At 44.0% G+C, this 17280-nt stretch overlaps 1 protein-coding gene across 1 annotated transcript; it reads right to left on the bottom strand.

Moving 5' to 3' along the window:
* Nucleotides 1-1743: 1743 nt before the first annotated feature.
* Nucleotides 1744-17245, bottom strand: LOC115385914 (protein mono-ADP-ribosyltransferase PARP14-like). The gene is made up of 14 exons (XM_030088008.1): nucleotides 16853-17245; nucleotides 16556-16680; nucleotides 13134-14672; nucleotides 12787-13023; nucleotides 12043-12267; nucleotides 11917-11965; nucleotides 11675-11821; nucleotides 9683-9745; nucleotides 9417-9596; nucleotides 9156-9338; nucleotides 6291-6902; nucleotides 5862-5998; nucleotides 2758-2938; nucleotides 1744-2655 (listed from the first exon to the last, which is right to left on the bottom strand). The coding sequence occupies exons 1-14, from the start codon at nucleotides 16998-17000 to the stop codon at nucleotides 2369-2371; spliced, it is 4113 nt and encodes a 1370-aa protein (XP_029943868.1). The 5' UTR covers nucleotides 17001-17245; the 3' UTR covers nucleotides 1744-2368.
* Nucleotides 17246-17280: the final 35 nt, after the last annotated feature.

Here is a 17280-nt window from a genome sequence, read left to right on the forward strand (position 1 = left end):
CCGGTGTTCGACTGTTGGAGAGTTTTTTTTTCCTCCTCTCCGTTGCACAACAATGCGCTGCACAATTTAGTGCGGGTGGCGCCCGGACTGAAAAGGTCTGGCAGAAACCCTGATCACATGTCGCTTCCTCGGTCTGCCTGAGACTGTGAGCTGAGCCTGTTGCTATGAGCCCTCCGTGCGTCCTCCCCCTCCTTTCTTGTTGTGACGTAAAATGCGTAATTTCCTGCGTGCCAGCGCGGGAATGTCACCGGTCGACACGCAAAGCAATAATTATATATATTGAAAAATCCTGCGACATGTTCGAGGAGCCGATCGGCTTAATTTGCATTTTGTCATCTCCAGTAGTAGTGGCTTGGCTAAAACGAACATTCATAGACATTTAAAAGTTGTGCAATACAGCTTTAAGAAGAAATGCGAGTTTTATTGAAAGATGTGAAAAGGGATGAATTTTATATTTTTACATTTGAACTGTAATGAAGAAGAGTGCATCAAAGATGCTTTTATTCATTAAAGCTAGGGTCGATGATCTTTGAAAATGTTATTAACCTTTCTGACTGCCCGCACACAACGCCCATAGGAGCGCAGCGCGCCCGCTCCGCTTCGTTCTGTTTTTCACGCGAGCCGCGAGCGCCGAGAGCGCCTTGGCAACGCGCACGCGCACTGAGCCAGGGCCAGTGCACGCCATTGAAATGTACGCGCAGGGGGCTGGTAGAACAGCGAGGGATTTGATTGGTTCCTGAAGAGCAGTCCGCGCCTTATGATTGGTCAGAGTTTTTAACTGTCCTTTGGCCGCTACAGTTGTCAGATTTTTTCAGCACCTTTTTCCGTCCACATAATGTATTGACTTTTCCCAGAGGGCAAGGAGCATTTCACTCAGTATGACAAAAAGTGCTTTTGGACAACATCACCTACCCGAGCTTTAATGACACTAAAAACCCTTCCTAGACAAGTTACAATACAATTAAAGGTGCTGTAGGCAGGATTTTGCTAGTCAATGCTAATTTTTCTGTGTTTTCTTTGGATGAAATGTTAGAGTATACATTGATAATCCTTTAGGAGTGTAGCATAATTGCACTACCGCAAGGGCGCAGCGTTTCCATCTGTCTCTGTTCTGAGCTGAAAGGAATCCCGACAGCTCCAGGTATCTTTGACCAATCAGAAGAGCCCCTGAGGCTCTAACCGTGATTGGTCGAGGGGCGTTGGTCGCATGTTCTTGTGGGAGGGGCTTAACTTGCGTAAGGGCGTGATGTCAGAGAAAACAGGACAGGATTGGCTGTGCTGGGTTTCAAATCGCCATCTTAGATGGGTCAAATCGCCATCTTCCTTAGGTAACCCTAAGCAAGATGGTGGAGATGCAGAATCCTGCCTACAGCACCTTTAAATAAATATTTTAGTGTATTTGCTGCGAATTTTACATGTTTCCTCCGAGCAAGCACCGCCTTGGAGCCATGGAAACTGAAGCTTCACTCATAAAAGAAAAAAGGAAAGACTCACGGTAAAAGAAATGGTGCCCTTCAAAAATAAAGGCATTGACAGGCATTACTTTCTGTTGCATATATACCATTTTCCCATCTTTGCTCCTGGCTTTCTGCTTTAGTCCTCAAATCAATCGTCAGTCTATCCATTGAGAGTATTTCCTCCACAATATTCCATAATTATTCCTGTAGGAACATCCAAGTAAACAGATGAGAGTCACCCAGAGACAAAAAAAACTTCTTCAGTTCTCGAGAAAAGACATTTATTCAACCATGCGAACAGGGTGAAACTGCTGAATCACTGTGGTGGCTGCTGACTGCAGCTGGTCCCCATGGCAACACACACACACACACACACCTGCTGAGTGCAGCTGGTCCCACACACACACACACACACACACACACACACACACACACACACACACACACACACACACAAACACACACACACACACACACACACACGAATCACTGTCAGCAGCAGCTGGTAGGCACAAAGTAAAAATTCCTCTGGAATTTTCTCGTTCACTTCTGCTCTTTGTTTTTGTGTATATTTGCTTTAACCCTCTGTCATTTTTCTTTAATTATTTATACTAATTAGGAATATGTGTACTAATTGGTGCTCATTTCATTTTCTGATCACAGTTGAAGAAAGCAGTTTATTTGATGGTTTGTTGCAATTTTATTGATTCATTTGTTTTTCAAGGCGATCAGCATCACACCACCTTGATTGTGACTATAGACAGTAAATAATACACAGACAATAATTCTTCTTTCAAGTATGACTTCGGTAGGCACAGTTTCTAACTAAACTACAAGAACTACCTGCAAATGATACCCTGAGATTATATTACAATTCCAGCTGTGCAGGACCTCCCCTCAGTATTTCCTCCTCATTTGAAGGTGATGAGATAGTCTGGGTAAGCCTGGCTGTCGTGAAACACGATGTACATCTCGGGCTTATCCATTTTATCCACCACGCTGTCGAAGCGGTCGTGGGGCCGCTGGCTGTCTCGAGGAGGAGGGACGTTCATGCTGCTGTTGCCCTGAGTGTAGACGCCAGTCAGCACTCGAGCCACGAACATGACCTGAGAGTTGTCAGCAGCCAGCTGGGAGTAGCGTGGATTCGCTGAGTAAGATGCATTCACAGCAAAGTAAACTCCAGCACCATATGCAGTTCCTGAGGATGAGATGAACAGGAGATTCGACAAATTAAACCCACATTTTCAACGAGGGACAGGGAGAAGTAGTAGTTGTCATACTATTCTTGAGGGATCTTTACCATTTTGACCACAGAAACGACGATTAAAGCCATTCGTCGAAATGGAGTCGCAGCTGTCCCTGGTGGTCCCGTGATACAGAAGTTTTTCCCTCGCTCCCCCCTCCTGCTTGTTCTTCTCTGAAATGTGCTTCTTCTGGACTTCGTAGGCGCGACGCAGATGGGTGTTCTGCAAACGCTCAATCTAGCAACAAACACAAAAGATCATGAGTCACTGAGCGTTATATTGAGGAATCTTAACTCCTTCTGTTCTGTTGTGAAACTTATGTATTGTTACAATTAGGGATGTCAACGTCTACACGTGTACACGGATAATAAATCATAACCGTTTTGGAAAATCAATAACCGTGTACACTTCATTTTCCTCCTCCTCCTCGTTCTGTTTTGGAGTGATGTTACCTGAAAGCTTCAGATAATAACATGAACTAACTAAATGTTCCCTCTAGTGCAGTTATCCACATACATAATAGATGCATGCGAAGCAATGTTAACAATGATTTAAAAAAAAACAAAAAAAAAACGCAGCCACAGCTGGTGTTGCGTTCAAGTTGACTCGGGGACGCGATGGCAGCTAACAACGAGCGGGGCGCTGTGAGGCAGCTTTTCTCACAAACTGTGGAAATACTGTTGGGTGGAGGCTGTGTCAGGAAAAGCTGGTTTACAACAGCAGTGCGGGATGTACGAGAGATCAGCCGCCATGGAAACACCCTAACAAGCTGGAGGGAGAGACGTTGAAGCTAGCACCGATGCTAACGCTAGCTAGCAGCTAGCGGTTCACAAGCTAGCATGAGGGATTTTATATACAACAAATCAAAGAAATGTGACAAGACACTTAGTGAACATATCATCAAGTTAATAGCTGAAATGGCCCTTTTGTCTAATAACTAGTGGAATGTCTTTGATTTAATGGGATTATGAGGCAGTGTATTTCAATGGAGACAGAGCCCTCTAGTGGTCATATAGTGCAACTGCAATAGAAAAAGATAACTGACATCACGTAAATCAGGTTGATGATGGGTAAACATAATAAAGACAGAAGGTGAATTTAAAACTTGTTTCACAGACTATAAACAGGTTGAACTTCTTCTGTTACTGTGTGATGTGGGTCCTTGTTTGTTGTTAAAATGATGGCACAGCCGAAGGTAGATGATGTTGAGGGTTCTTTTATTTTCCCAGAACGTAATCCCCAAAGTGAGAAAACAAAATGACGAGCTCAAAACTATTTACAGTATTTACAAGAAGAATAGGAAGAAAAAAGGAAAATTATCACAAAGATCACTGGCTTTCTGTTACCTCCACTGTAACAATGCAAAACCAACGCTTGCAGGCTCCCACTCTCTCTCAGTCAGAGGGAAGTCTAACTCTCACTGTCTCCACAGGTGAAGGTTGGCCTCCTTTTAACACCACAGGCCCCTCCACTCAGGTAATTAACAATGAAAATCAAAGTTTTCTCCCACAAAACATAATAAATTCAGGATAAATATGCAGGAACAAACAGTCATACCACTGCATCTCCCAGTACGTCAGTAATGAAAATAAATTATTTTCATGCCGAAATCGACACTTTTTGGTGATGTCATCATGACATCACTTCTGGGTTTCCCTGTCTGACGGGACATAACCAAGAAGTAAGCGCAGTGCTCGGTTTTCCAGTGGGAGGATGCAAATGGGACGTGAATACTGGTGAAAAGTTTGCAGGGTGAAAAGATTATGGCAGGAGGATGATTTGGCAGTGGTCGAGTGTGCACCCACGACTACTGCGGTGAATAACAATGTCCGAATATGCAGGGAATGGAGCAGACAAACGGGAAAAAGACACAGGTGAGTGTTAATGTGTGTTTTAATGAGCGCCAGCTCTGCGCCGTGGCCCCCGTCAGAGTGACTCCGTCACATACTGATCGAGTTTTACTGCCTTAAACAGGCTCATTGAGATCAAACTGTAAAAGAGGCAACAAATACCAAGCAGCCCTCTATGAGATGTAAAAGAGGAGAGTCATTTGAGATTATGATCAACTATGCAGCAAAGTTAAAATATGAATAGAAGTTTATTGATATTGGATTTTATGAGTCAATACAGAGCCTGTAGAGAGATAATTTGATGAGGTGGACGATTGAGGTCCATTTTTACTGATTATAAAAACAGAAGAAAAAGTATTTTTTAACTATTTATTTCACTTTGGTATAATAAAGCATCTCTTTAAAGGGGCAAAGCGCAGTATTAAATATTAAATTATCAATTATTCACACCCCCACACACATTTTCACCTTTGCCTGATGGGCAGCAAGAGCTATTTCTGCAAGATCGCAGTCACTCCTATCTTCCTGTGCAGGGCACTGAAGTCACAGAAATATGAGTGATTCGGGTACGAATCACTCTGAGCATGACGTAATGCGCGCTCCCGCTGGCCTGGTAATCCTTAAGTTTCGTTTTGTCTGCCATTACTCCGCCAGATGCTTAGCAGCAACAACTGAGCTGTACTGAGGATGGAGCTTCCAGAAAGTAAGGAAAGACCGGCTTCCAGCACTGCCACAACTCCAGCACAGACCCCACCAGGCAGAAGAAACTTAAATTTTACTCGAGTGCTACTAAAACAGCGAGGAAGGAGTTCCCCTCTTCTGTGCACGTACATGGGCACAAGCCACAGACACGAGCTTTTCACTGAGCTACAGTTACACCTAAAGAATGCAGGGGTCGGTGTTTCGCATAAAACGAGCAAACTGCGCTGTGCTCCTTTAATGAATTCACACAAATTTAGGCTATTTCACATTTATTGTAAATCTTCCCGATAAGTAAATTTTTTTCCCTTCTTTTCACTAAACTGTGCCGCTCAGACAGTTTGAAGCCCCCCAGGAGATGCCTGCCAATCCCTTTCTAGAAAACCTCTGCCATTGATTCACTTCTTCTGACTCAAATGTTTTCAGTTGACATAGTTTTTGTTTTTGAATATATCAAATGGTGTACATGCCCAGACTCCTCAAAGATTAAATTAATCCAGGGTGATTTGGGGATTTTTTTGGTTGAGTATATTTCTTTGTGACTGAGTGAATATACATGAATAATTGATATTGTAAGCCTGCAAATCCCTGAATCATTGGCGACCACCTACTTTCATGACAGTCTTGCTCTCAGTTTTTCTGAAGGCACTCTTCAAAGCTCGGTACTCTGCAGAGGAAGGTGGCACTGTCACCACCTTCACCTTCTCTCCGGGGGCCATGCTGTCCCAGTACAGAGGCATGGTGAAGTCTGGAAGACATTGAGAGCAGGAACCAAGATAGAACTGGAAATTGAAAATGTTCACAGGATGGTACTGCAAAGTGCGGATTACATTTTTTTGAAGACACAGGACCTGACACAAAGGAAACTGCTATGCTTAATCTGTCCACTAGGGTTCACTGTCCACAACGGTAAACTGAGAATCTTCACAGGATAGCACTGCAAAGTGTAAATGATATATTAAAAAAAAAAAAAAAAAACTGCTATGCCTAATCTGTCCACTAGGGTTCACTGTTGTGACTACTGACATCTATCTTCTTACCTGGCAGGTTCTCCAGTCGTTTGAGCTTCCTGGGCTCTGCGACCATGAGGTTTGTGGCCTCCATGCTGTTTAGATCTACCGTCCACGTGGCTCCCTGTGCATCCACTATTCCCCTTGCAATGTCTTGTTTTTCCAAATTGTAATTTGCAGTTTTGGGAAGTCTCTGCCAGAGACCAGTGTGGCTCATGATGCACCAAACCACACGGGTGTACAGATCCTCTTCCTCCTTGATTCTCATCTGTCTCCTGAGGTTACCATGGAGAATTGCATTGATGGCAATCACCGCATGGGTGACGCCATCTTTTTGTCCACTCAGAGATAAGTTACCTGACTGGTCAATTTGTATGGACAACCCCTGAGTGTCGATCAGCTGCATCAGCTCTGTCACGTCGTCCTGCATGAGGCTGTCCAGCTCCTCCTTTCTGAAGGTGTGAGTGGAGCACTGTTTCTGATACAGATCTCTCAGCTTCAGCTTGGCATCGTCAACGCTCTTCCCGTTGAATCCCAGGAACAGAAAGGCAGAGTGTCGATTTGCAAGACTGTTGCTGAGGATGCTGAGGTCTGCGCTCGCTGACAGCCGGCGCTCTTGTTGCTGTGTTTCAGGCAGGGCACCTGAAAATGAAAAAACGACAACAAAAAAAATCAACTCATTGGAAAAAAAATATATTTTTATCTGTATTTTGTGTATTTTTATCTGTTTTTTATCTGTATCTGTATTTTATCTGTATTTGTAATTTAAACCAGGGCTGTGGCTCTTGGCCCAAAATGGGCCCTCAAAAGGCTCCAATCTGTTCCACCAAACCATCAAGCAAATTTTAAAAATGTCAAAGAATATCTGGATTCTTAAAGCTAGGGTTGGCGATTTTGGAAAACTAGCATGTATTCAAATGTAGCATCTCCCCAAGGCTCTGCCTAGCTCCGCCCAACTCCCGCCCAGCTCCCACCCCATTGGAGGAGCTCCCATTGGAACGCACGGGCTTACATGCACGAGCACCGCTGTTACAGTACTAACCTGTCCTCAGCGCTTCGTTTCTTCATTTTTCTTTATTTGCACTACGCCAAGTTATGGCGCACTCAACAGTAAGTAATCCCCGAAACATTCTTCTCCGCCATTCTGCAACGACGCTCCGTCCTTCTCAGCTTGGCAACGCGCGCACTGAACCAGGGTCAGTGCACGCCATTGAAATGTACGCGCAGGGGGCAGGTAGAACGGTGAAGGGATTTGATTGGTTTACAACCAAGGTGTCCCGGCAAGACTATTGGTTGCTGTTTTTAATGTTTTACTCCTGCTGTAGATAGCGGATATTTTCCGCTCTACTTTAAAAACTCGCTATGAATTGCTTCCCATCGGGTCATAAAGATCATTTTAACCAGTAATTAAAAAAATGTATCTAATTCAGATCGCCAACCCGAGCTTCAAGAAACAAATTTCTTAAGCGTAGACACAACACAATACTGAGTCCAGCGGTGAGATACTGGTGAAGCTGCCATGAAAGATAGCTACATTGATCCTGACAAACAAGCAGAAGCCTGACAAACATGGGTTTGTAAAAACATGCAAAATTACACAGCTGTAAGAGAAGTTTTCTTGGTTGATATTAAACTATATTTTGCACCAGAAGGTGTCACAGCCTGTGTCTCTGAGACCATATAGGGACGCTCGGGGTCTGTTTTGTCTGCCTGGCTGTTTAGGTGGGCGGCACTGTGTGGTGGTGTTTAAGGAAGTCAGGACGGGCTGATCATGAGAATTGCCTTCAGCTGCAACTTCTGGTGGAGATCCCTTCCTGATGAGGGCATCTATTCACTCTGACTCCACTTAAAGGGGTACAGCGCAGTTTTAAATATTAAATTTTCAATTATTCACACCCACACACGTTTTCACCTTTGCCTGATGGGCAGCAGAGCTGTTTTTGCAAGATCGCAGTTGCTCCTATTTTCCTGTGCAGCGCACTGACGGCACAGCGATATGAGTGATTCAGGTACGAATCACTCTGAGCATGACGTAATGCGCGCTCCCGCTGGCCTGGTAATCCTTAAGTTTCGATTTGTCTGCCATAACTCCGCCAGATGCTTAGCAGCAACAACTGAGCTGTACTGAGGATGGAGCTTCCAGAAAGTAAGAAAACACCGCTTCTAGCACTGCCACAACTCCAGCACAGACCCCACCAGGCAAAAGAAACTTACCTTTCACTCGAGCACTGCTAAAAGAGCGAGGAAGGAGTTCCCCTCTTCTGTGCACGTACATGGGCACAAACCACAGACACGAGCTTTTCACTGAGCTACAGTTACGCCTAAGGCCTGCAGGGGTCGGTGTTTCGCATAAAACGAGCAAACTGCACTGTGCCCCTTTAAGCACTGGAGTTTAGCACCAACTACAGTCAGCTGTTACATGCAAGCGTTTGTTGATGGCTTCCCGTTCCCCATTAACTTTGTGTCTTTGTCTGAAGATCACCTCAGGCGCCACCTGCTTCTGTACCACTCCTGACTTTATTGCTACTACCTCTCTGTCTTTGGAGAATTCCTGCTCCAATCACTTCACCTGGCCCAGTCCCTTGCATCCCTTTGGACGCCGGACCTCAGATCTCCTCAGTGAAATTTATACTTTTTTTTTTCCTCTGTTCGTTTCGCGATCTGCTCTTGAGCCTCTGGCGCACACCGTAACAGAAGTTTTCATTAAAAATGCTTTATGTTGAGGTTGTCATTTTCAGTTGAAATTGTTTGGTTTAAATTTAAAGGCTCTGTTTTATCGTTGCTGCCCAGTCAAGACGAAGTTGTGGTGAATGTGGCCCCTGAACTAAAGCATGTTTGCCGCCTCTGACTGGAACAGACAGATTTCTCAAGAGAGAAGCTGAAGCTCCCCTTTACCTGTGCAGTATACAGCAGTGGAAAACATCTGCCTGGCTTCCTCCTGAAATGCCAGGAACACATCCATCTTGTACAGGATTATGCGGATATCGCGCAGGGTGTGAAAGTGAGCGAAAGTCGTGGCGCTCCTGATCCCTCGCAGGATTGCTCCTGCCACGAGTCTTGGCTGCAGCCCGCCGGCTCCTGCACAACAAACCAAACCGGAACAGTTAAAATTGATTCCTGAAACTGTAAATATTCCATTTTCCATCATGAACCCACCAGCACAGATTGCAGGGATTGCTACAGAAGTGTAGTGGTTTGCTTCGCAGCACATGACGATCACTTGACTGATCTTTTCAATATGGCTGGCGGACTTCTCTCCACACGCGTGTAAAATGGCTTTGCAGGGGAACCGTCCCGGTTGAGTGAAAACCATGGTTCTTGGGTACATTGTCGCTACTAATAAAACATATGTAAACAAATTTAGTCAGAAGACAGTCAACTAAAAAGGAATGACAACCTTTTTTTTTTGTTTGCTTTGTTACCTGTTTTAAGTTGTTCCTTAACCTCTGGTCCAGCTGCGGCTAAGATACATTTGCACACACCATCTGCAGAAAAAAAGGGGGGTGGGGGGGTTAATTTTTAAATATAAATATCAATAACTACGAAACAAAATGTGAAATCACTTGTTTAGACAACAGTAGTGATTAACAGTAAGGCTGTACACAAAAATCATATTATTTATTGGAAATCAGAAACATTGTTTTGCTTTATGTCTGATTTCCCCAAGTTCCAATTAATAATATGATTTTTTTCTTGGTGTACAGCCATAGTGTTCATTTCAAAATTAAATCCCCTTGTTGGTGCTCAAGTAATTAATATTCACTTTGAAAGTAACAGGAGTGGATGTGGTAAGCATTGACAAAATGGCATTGACATCCATGCAGTCCCAGTGCCATGAAATAGTGCCATAATAACCATTTTGAATATTTCCTTTGCTCCCCCCCCTGAATTGCCACCTTAACATGGTGGGGGAGTTTGAGCGCCTGTATGATCGCAGAAGCTATGTTGTCGGGGGCTTTATGCCCCTGGTATGGTCTCCCATTGCAAACAGGTCATGGGTGATGGGCCAGACTCAGAGCAGTTCAAAGCATGTATGAAAAGTATTAAAAAAAAAAGGTTGTTATGTCGCCTGGTATGGTGCAGCCAGGCCCCCACCCAGGAACCAGGCCTGGGGTTGGGGCTTGTATGTGAGTTTGATTCACTGGTGGAGGGGGAAACAGGACAGACTTGGCAGACACAAACGTGTTGATAAGACGTTGTTGTGAGGGTCTGTTGGGAACGTCTGGCATCTCTGTCTTGGAACCTCTGTTAGCATGGTTTTCGACTCCCACCTCCGGGAGAGCTTCTCTCAAATCCCAAGGGAGACTGGTGACATTGAGTGTGGACCATGTTCTTCACCTCCATTATTGAAGCAACTGCTCGGAGCTGGAGTCGCAAAGTCTCTGGTGCCTGCCGTGGCAGCAACCCCCGAACCTGGTGGTGGACACTGGAAGCAAGGGCCGACGTCAATCTGAAGAAGTAGTCCTATCGACTCTTGGTGGCTCCTGGGACTCCAGAAGCAGCTGACAGGCACCAGCAGGCAAAGCGAATTGCAGTCCGAGCGGTTGTGGAGGCAAAAACTCGGGTCTGGGAGGAGTTCAGGGAGGCCATGGAGGAGGACTACCGGTCAGCCTCAAAGAAATTGTGGCAAGCCGTCTGGTGCCTCAGGGAGAGAAATCAGGTCTCCACAAACACTGTTTACAGTGGAGGCAGGGAGCTGGTGACTGGGGCAGTTGAGGACAGTGCCTCTGGACTGGCAGATTGGTGGTTCCCCTTTTTAAAAGGGGGGCCTGGAGAGTGTGCTCCAACTATAGGGAGATCACACTCCTCAGCCTCCCCAGGAAAGTCTATTCCAGGGTACTGGAGAGGAGGATTTGACCGATAGGCGAGCCTCAGATCCAGGAGGAACAATGTGATTTCGAGCTCAGGGCGCCTTGTGAGGGGTGCTTTGGGAGAACGGAGTCTGGGGCCACTTGTTAAGGGCCATCCAGTTTCTGTATGACCGAAGCAGGAGTCTGCTCCGCATTGCTGGCAGAAAGTCAGACTTGTTCTCGGTGCATTTTGGAATCCCTCAAGGTTGCCCTTTGTCACCGGTTCTGTTCGTCATTTTTATATACAGAATTTCTAGGCACAGCTGGGGACCGGAGGGGGTCATGTTTGGTGGCCATGGGATTTCGTCTCTGCTTTTTGCATGATCTCATGTGTGACACCCATGTTCTCAACTATGTAACATATACTGAAATAATGATCAAGAACATGCAAAAATGAACACATTTTTCAAAGTTTTTCAGCTAAATACATCAAGTTCACTGCACTGATGTTCACCAACACTTTCCCACCAACACCAGACTTCTGCTGTTGAATTTAGGAGGTGAAAATGAAAAGTCACCAGAAAAATAAATCTCCTCTCAGTTTCTCAATCAAAATTCATTTACCAAGGTCAAAATTTGTGAAGTCTGTTGTGTTCACCACAAGATCCGTTGTCTCATCGGTGATGTCCCCAAAAATCATCCGTAGGTTAACTCCGCCTTCCAGCTTGATGGTAATTTCATCCAGATCACTGGTGAGGGATCTGAAGATCTCTGGAGGGAAGGATCATGTTTCAGATTAGAGTTTTTTATCATCAGGTCAGATTATCATGTCATGAAGGCCGACTGAGCTGGTTTTTTGAGGGTACCTTCACTTCCTTGTCTCATGCTCAGGTGTTGGTAGAGGTCACGGTAGAGCTGTGAAAGAAACAGAAGCAATCAAACATCAAACAAAGTATCACATTTGATGCAGACATTGTGTTTGATATATTCACCTCGTCTGAGCCAGGATAACCGGGTTTGATGATGATGTGGATGGTGGAGAGCGAACTAGATGATGCAGATGATCCAAACTCACAAACAGCATCAGTGAGCACTTGGACGGCTTCGCTCGGAGGATATTTTAGCAGTATTCCAGGCCCAATAATGGGACAAGCTAACGAACTCAAGCCCAGTTGAGTACATAGATCCAAGCAATGTCTGAGTCCTTTACCAAGAGCCTGTAGAACACAAACCAAAACACAATTTTCTTTCATTTTCTTTGTAAGATTATACAAGAAGAAACGTAAAGATATTCAGTACTGCCATGTAGATTAAATGAAATATCAGGAAGATACCAGCTCATTAATAAAACATCATGGAATACTTGTTCTCTTAACTTCGACCCTTTTATTTATTAACACCAGATGATTTTAATGACTTGTGAATGCTGGAACATTTTGATTTTAATTCGGAAATGCAAATGTTTTTGAAAAGAAACTTGTTTCTCAAACCAAAACTATGATTGCTGTTGCCTTTCGATGAGGACATTTGGGTTTCAAATGGTTGTGTTTCAATATACCAAACTTTTCCATCTGAGCATTACTTGCTGGCTGTTTCGACACTGATTGCTAAGATGATCATTAGAATAAAAACAGGAAAACTCTCTGGTCAACTTTACAAGCACGCCTCCAATAAGCAGACCTTCAAATTCAATAAATATATTTCGTTTTCCAGTCCTATTAATTCTCTTACTTTACCTGGACACTCATCCCTCTGACTCCATCCCAAGATAAACATTCAATGAAGAAGATCTTTGAGCAGCCCAGCGATGGAGGACCGTCAACCTGCAGAATGTCTCCAGGAGCGAGTCTACAGTTCAACGCCAGAGAGTCGAACTTTGATTTCAGTGCGTTCCCAGCTTTCTTCAGAAGGCAGTTACCAATCTGTGTGGAAGTCAGCCGTATGTTGACCATGGGGATGACCAGAACATTCACCTTTGAGGCAGGCAGTGAAACAAAGTTAAATCAGTTAATGTATTGTTCTGTTTTTGTATTACTTGATTACTTGAGGACATGCTGATGAATATTAATCGAAATGTTCAAACCTGCTCATCTTCCAAAGAACCAAGCTTGATGGCTACATTGGCTTTGTTGAGTGAACAACTCACATTGTGAGCGGTAGCAGTGCCACCAACAGATCTTGAGTGGTTTCTAGAAACTGGAGGTCTTGGGAGGAGAGTCATGGGACTGCTGGAGCTTCTCTGTTTGATTTTCACATCTGGAATCGACACACATTGCTGTTCCCTGATAATAACCCTGAAGGAGTGCTCTACCAGCTCCTTGCTGTCTTTACCAGTTGTCTGATAGTATCGCTGAGCTCCTGAGCCTTCCAGAACCAACGTGTCTGACGTCAGAGAAGCCAAAGCTGAAAGTAAAGCGTGCTTGGCTTCTTGAACTTTGCAATAGGGACCAGACAGGATCACACAAGGATTTGGTAAATGAAAGACATTAAAAGTCACGTTGGGTACGTTGATACCAGTCAGGCCTAAGATTTTATCGAAGCATTCAGCGAATTCAGGATTTGACAGGTTCACTGTATCTTGACTCATGACTTGGTTCATCTGATAGTCTTGAATAAAGTCTTTAAACTGAAACACATTTGCACTGTAGCCCACAAGTTGTACTTTGTTGGCTCCATTGATTCCCGGGATGAAGCTGACGTCCACTCTGAGCTCGTCACGGTTTGCTTCGCTCTGGGCTTGATTCAGGATGTCTTTCATTTCGTCCAGATGTGGAGAAACTGCTGCAGGTCCCTGCAGCTGGATGGTGGACACATTCAGATCTATAACCAGCGCTGCCTGGACCTCATCCAAAGCATCATTGGACAGGCTGGACAGAACCAGGTTCGGCTTCATCTCTATGGAGACGGAATTTCTAAAGAAGCGAGCTTGATATTTAGAAATGGCGCCACTCAAATTGATGAAGTTCAGTAAAGGTGTTGGGAACTGAATTTCCCTTTGTTTGATTTGGCCAATGAGTTCATCAAGCTTTGTGGCTCCAGACTGCACCTCATCTTCCAGGCCTTCCAGGACGATGATGCCTTTACCTCTGCTGAGCTGAACATCTGGATGGTGTGCACGCAATTCACGACAGAACTCTTCTTCTATCAGTTTTACCTGATTCTCTGTAATTGGCATTTCCTTCCGGATCGGCAGGCTCTTTGCCAGGATTGCGACCCTCTCTTTCACTGCCTTTGCTTTCCCCACAATCACAGGATATCCTCTGTCTGCATACACCATGATGTCTTCATTCACAAAGGACAGATCCTGCTGTAACATCTGGACTTGCTTTGCCTCGACTACATGATAGCAGTTGTACTCCTCGGTGCTGGTGGCAATGATCCAGCTCACTTGCTGCTCCCATTTCTCTGCATCACCTCCGAAGGCTCCTCCAGGGCATTTATCCACATCTCCCCTCACCACAGCCTTCTCTTCCTCACACTTCAAGTCCACCTCGCAGCCGATTGAAGAGAGTTGTTTTTGGAGGTATGTGAAAGCTTTGGGATTGTCTCTCATGTAGCGCAGAAGGAAAACATCCAAATGGTAAATCTTCTCAAGACTTTTTGTGTTTGTTTTTGTGAAATTCTGAGGAAGAAAAACACCCAACAGATATATGATTATTCAATGTTGATGTAGGTGGAATAACTAAAAATAATCATACATTTGTATCATGAAGATTACGAACACTGTGGTTGTGTAATTGTTAACAGGCATTACCTGACAAATCCAGGGGTGAAAGTAATTTCAGGTTTTTGGCTCTGACTACATGACACCATAGAAATGAGAAAACTGTGGCATTTCTCTGTGTTTGGGTCTTTCGTTGATAAGTGAACGCAGCTACGAGTCACCAAAAATTATGCTATCTGTACACTGGCCACAGTGGACTGGAGATTCAGAAAATGTCTATCTTGCTGTTTACATGTAAAGAGAAGGGGACAGAGAATCACGTCACATTATGCGACAGAAGCGTCGTCTGTTTGTAAGCCATGTTTATGGTTTGTCTTTTGTGATGAAAGCAGAAACGGTGAAAGCTTTTCTTGTTTGTTACATTTGTGCAAACACCTTTGGCTTCATTGCATGTCCATTCACAAATATCTTACTATATCGAGGACCAGAGGAGAATGAGCACTGGGAGGGCATCAGTCTATGTGAACTTATTCTTCTGACAAAACTGATGAAGGAATGTCGTGGTCATTGCTAATGTCCCTTTCGGTGTTGATATGTCCTTCCATAGAAAGTCGAAAAACATTACTCATTATTATTTCTTTCATGGTTTTTATGGTGGTGGGGTGTGGTCATCTTTGGTGCAGGGCAGAGGGAGTGCCAGGGTGGTTGTGGGGAGGGATGATTATGCTCACCTGTTCTTGATTATGATGGGCTGTGTTCAATCATTGTGGCATATTCGGTGTACAGCCAGTAGGCCATCACAGTTTCATTCATACACTCATTTTTACTTTATTCATTCTGCTCTGAACCAGTTTTTTATGTGGGTCCGTGTAAATAAATTTATTTTTGAAAAAACAGAGAGAGAAATGTAAAACTTTGTTAAATACCTGGCGACATGTAATCATGGCCGTACTCATACCTTCACCTATCTTTCTTCCAGCTTCATGCATTTTACAATAGCAAAATTAAAAAAACAAACAAATGAAAACATTTTAACACTCCACTGTAGGCCATTGGAGCAGACAGAAAGTAAAAAACACTTGACAGTATATTGCAAACTATCTAATCTAACCTAACCCTAACTACTGATAAACATCTCAAATATAAGTATCGATTAACAGATCATGAGATCAATTCGTTGATATAATATATTGTTTATCTGGTGCCAGTGCAAAGGGTGTGTATTGATGTGTGTGGATAATGTCGATCAGTTGTGGAAAACATCCCAGTGCAGTAAATCAAATGCAGCCGTCCCCATAGCAACCGCCATGTACAGGAAAAAGACATGCATGCGCACTCACTTCCTGCTGAACTCCAAAGCTGTTCTGTAAAATTTTAATTTTGACACAATAACGCTGAGCACAACTGCTTGCCCTCCTTCTGATTATAGTCCTCCTTATAAAACGTGTGGTTCAGTTGACCGGGCTCTTTCCGTGCAGGGAGGAGGGGGGAACTGCCCCGCCGAGCCAAAACACCGCACGGACACTTCAACGCAATTTGGAAACAATTAAAATAAAATTTCAAAGTAGTTTTCAAGACTGTGTAATGACAGCAGGTCTATTTTCTGACCCAGAGAAAAGTAGCGCCACTGAATTATTTTGTAGTGTCAGAACAGAGAGATGTGTTTATTACTGAGAGCTGATAAGAGTTCCCTGTAAAAACCTGAGGGTTGATAAAAGTCGCTGAAAGTGACCTGTGCTGACTGGAATGATGGGACAAAACAAGTCTGACAACATTGTGAAGCGCTCACGTAGCAGTTTCCCGTAATCACGTAACAATTATTGTAAGTCACTGAAACTCACCTGTGCCTGACTGGTCTTTGGTTGATCCAGCGTCTCTGCTGGGTTAATCGGACTCACAGTCAGTTGAGCTTCTCCACCGGGAAGGGAGATGGTGGGATCCTTTCTCTGCAAAACCCTTTCCTGGTCTGTCAACAGCAAATGCCACAATCAGATTTCACAAAGATACTGAAAATGTGGAAATATGGTGAGAGACAGTGCGAAACTTTCTCTGTAAAACCCTGTGTCAACAGAAAAATGCTGCAATCAGACTTTACAATCATACTCAAAATGTGAAATATGATTTAAAACTGAACTTACTTGAAGTCATTGCAGAGGGCTTATCTTCTTTGTCTTTGAAACGGATTTCATAGATGTTTCCTGAAACCTTTTGTATAACTCCACATTCACCTCCTCCAGACGCTCTTCTCTTCTGAAGGTATCTTCTCTCCTTCTCTTTGTCAGCCATGTCTCTCGCCTCAAAAAACAATGAATAATTGTAGATTTATATTTTACCTGGGTTTAAACACTATCAAGGAAAAAAAATCTTCAGAGTGTCTGCCTCTGAACTGAAAGAATGATCTGTTTAAGTTTCACTTCCTTGAACGACACGGAACATTACAAGAAGTTACTTTCGCTTTTGAGGTGGGGTTTTCCCAGAGGAGTCAGTTAGGGGGTATTTTCCAGGGGTATTGTTTTTTTTTCTCCACCTCACACAAATCCTTCACGAGTAGCCATTGTAACCCCGG

This window comes from Salarias fasciatus, chromosome 3 (assembly GCF_902148845.1).
Source record: "Salarias fasciatus chromosome 3, fSalaFa1.1, whole genome shotgun sequence".
In the NCBI taxonomy this organism is placed as follows: domain Eukaryota; kingdom Metazoa; phylum Chordata; class Actinopteri; order Blenniiformes; family Blenniidae; genus Salarias; species Salarias fasciatus.

What these genes read in the sequence shown, in the direction of transcription:
- LOC115385914 (XM_030088008.1), bottom strand. Translation starts at nt 17,000, where the DNA reads ATGGCTGACAAAGAGAAGGAGAGAAGATACCTTCAGAAGAGAAGAGCG. An exon ending in GCCCTCTGCAATGACTTCAA is followed by an intron (nt 16,681 to 16,852) that starts GTAAGTTCAGTT and finishes TGCTGTTGACAG; the next exon opens with ACCAGGAAAGGGTTTTGCAG. An exon ending in AATCCCTGCAATCTGTGCTG is followed by an intron (nt 9,339 to 9,416) that starts GTGGGTTCATGA and finishes TTTGTTGTGCAG; the next exon opens with GAGCCGGCGGGCTGCAGCCA.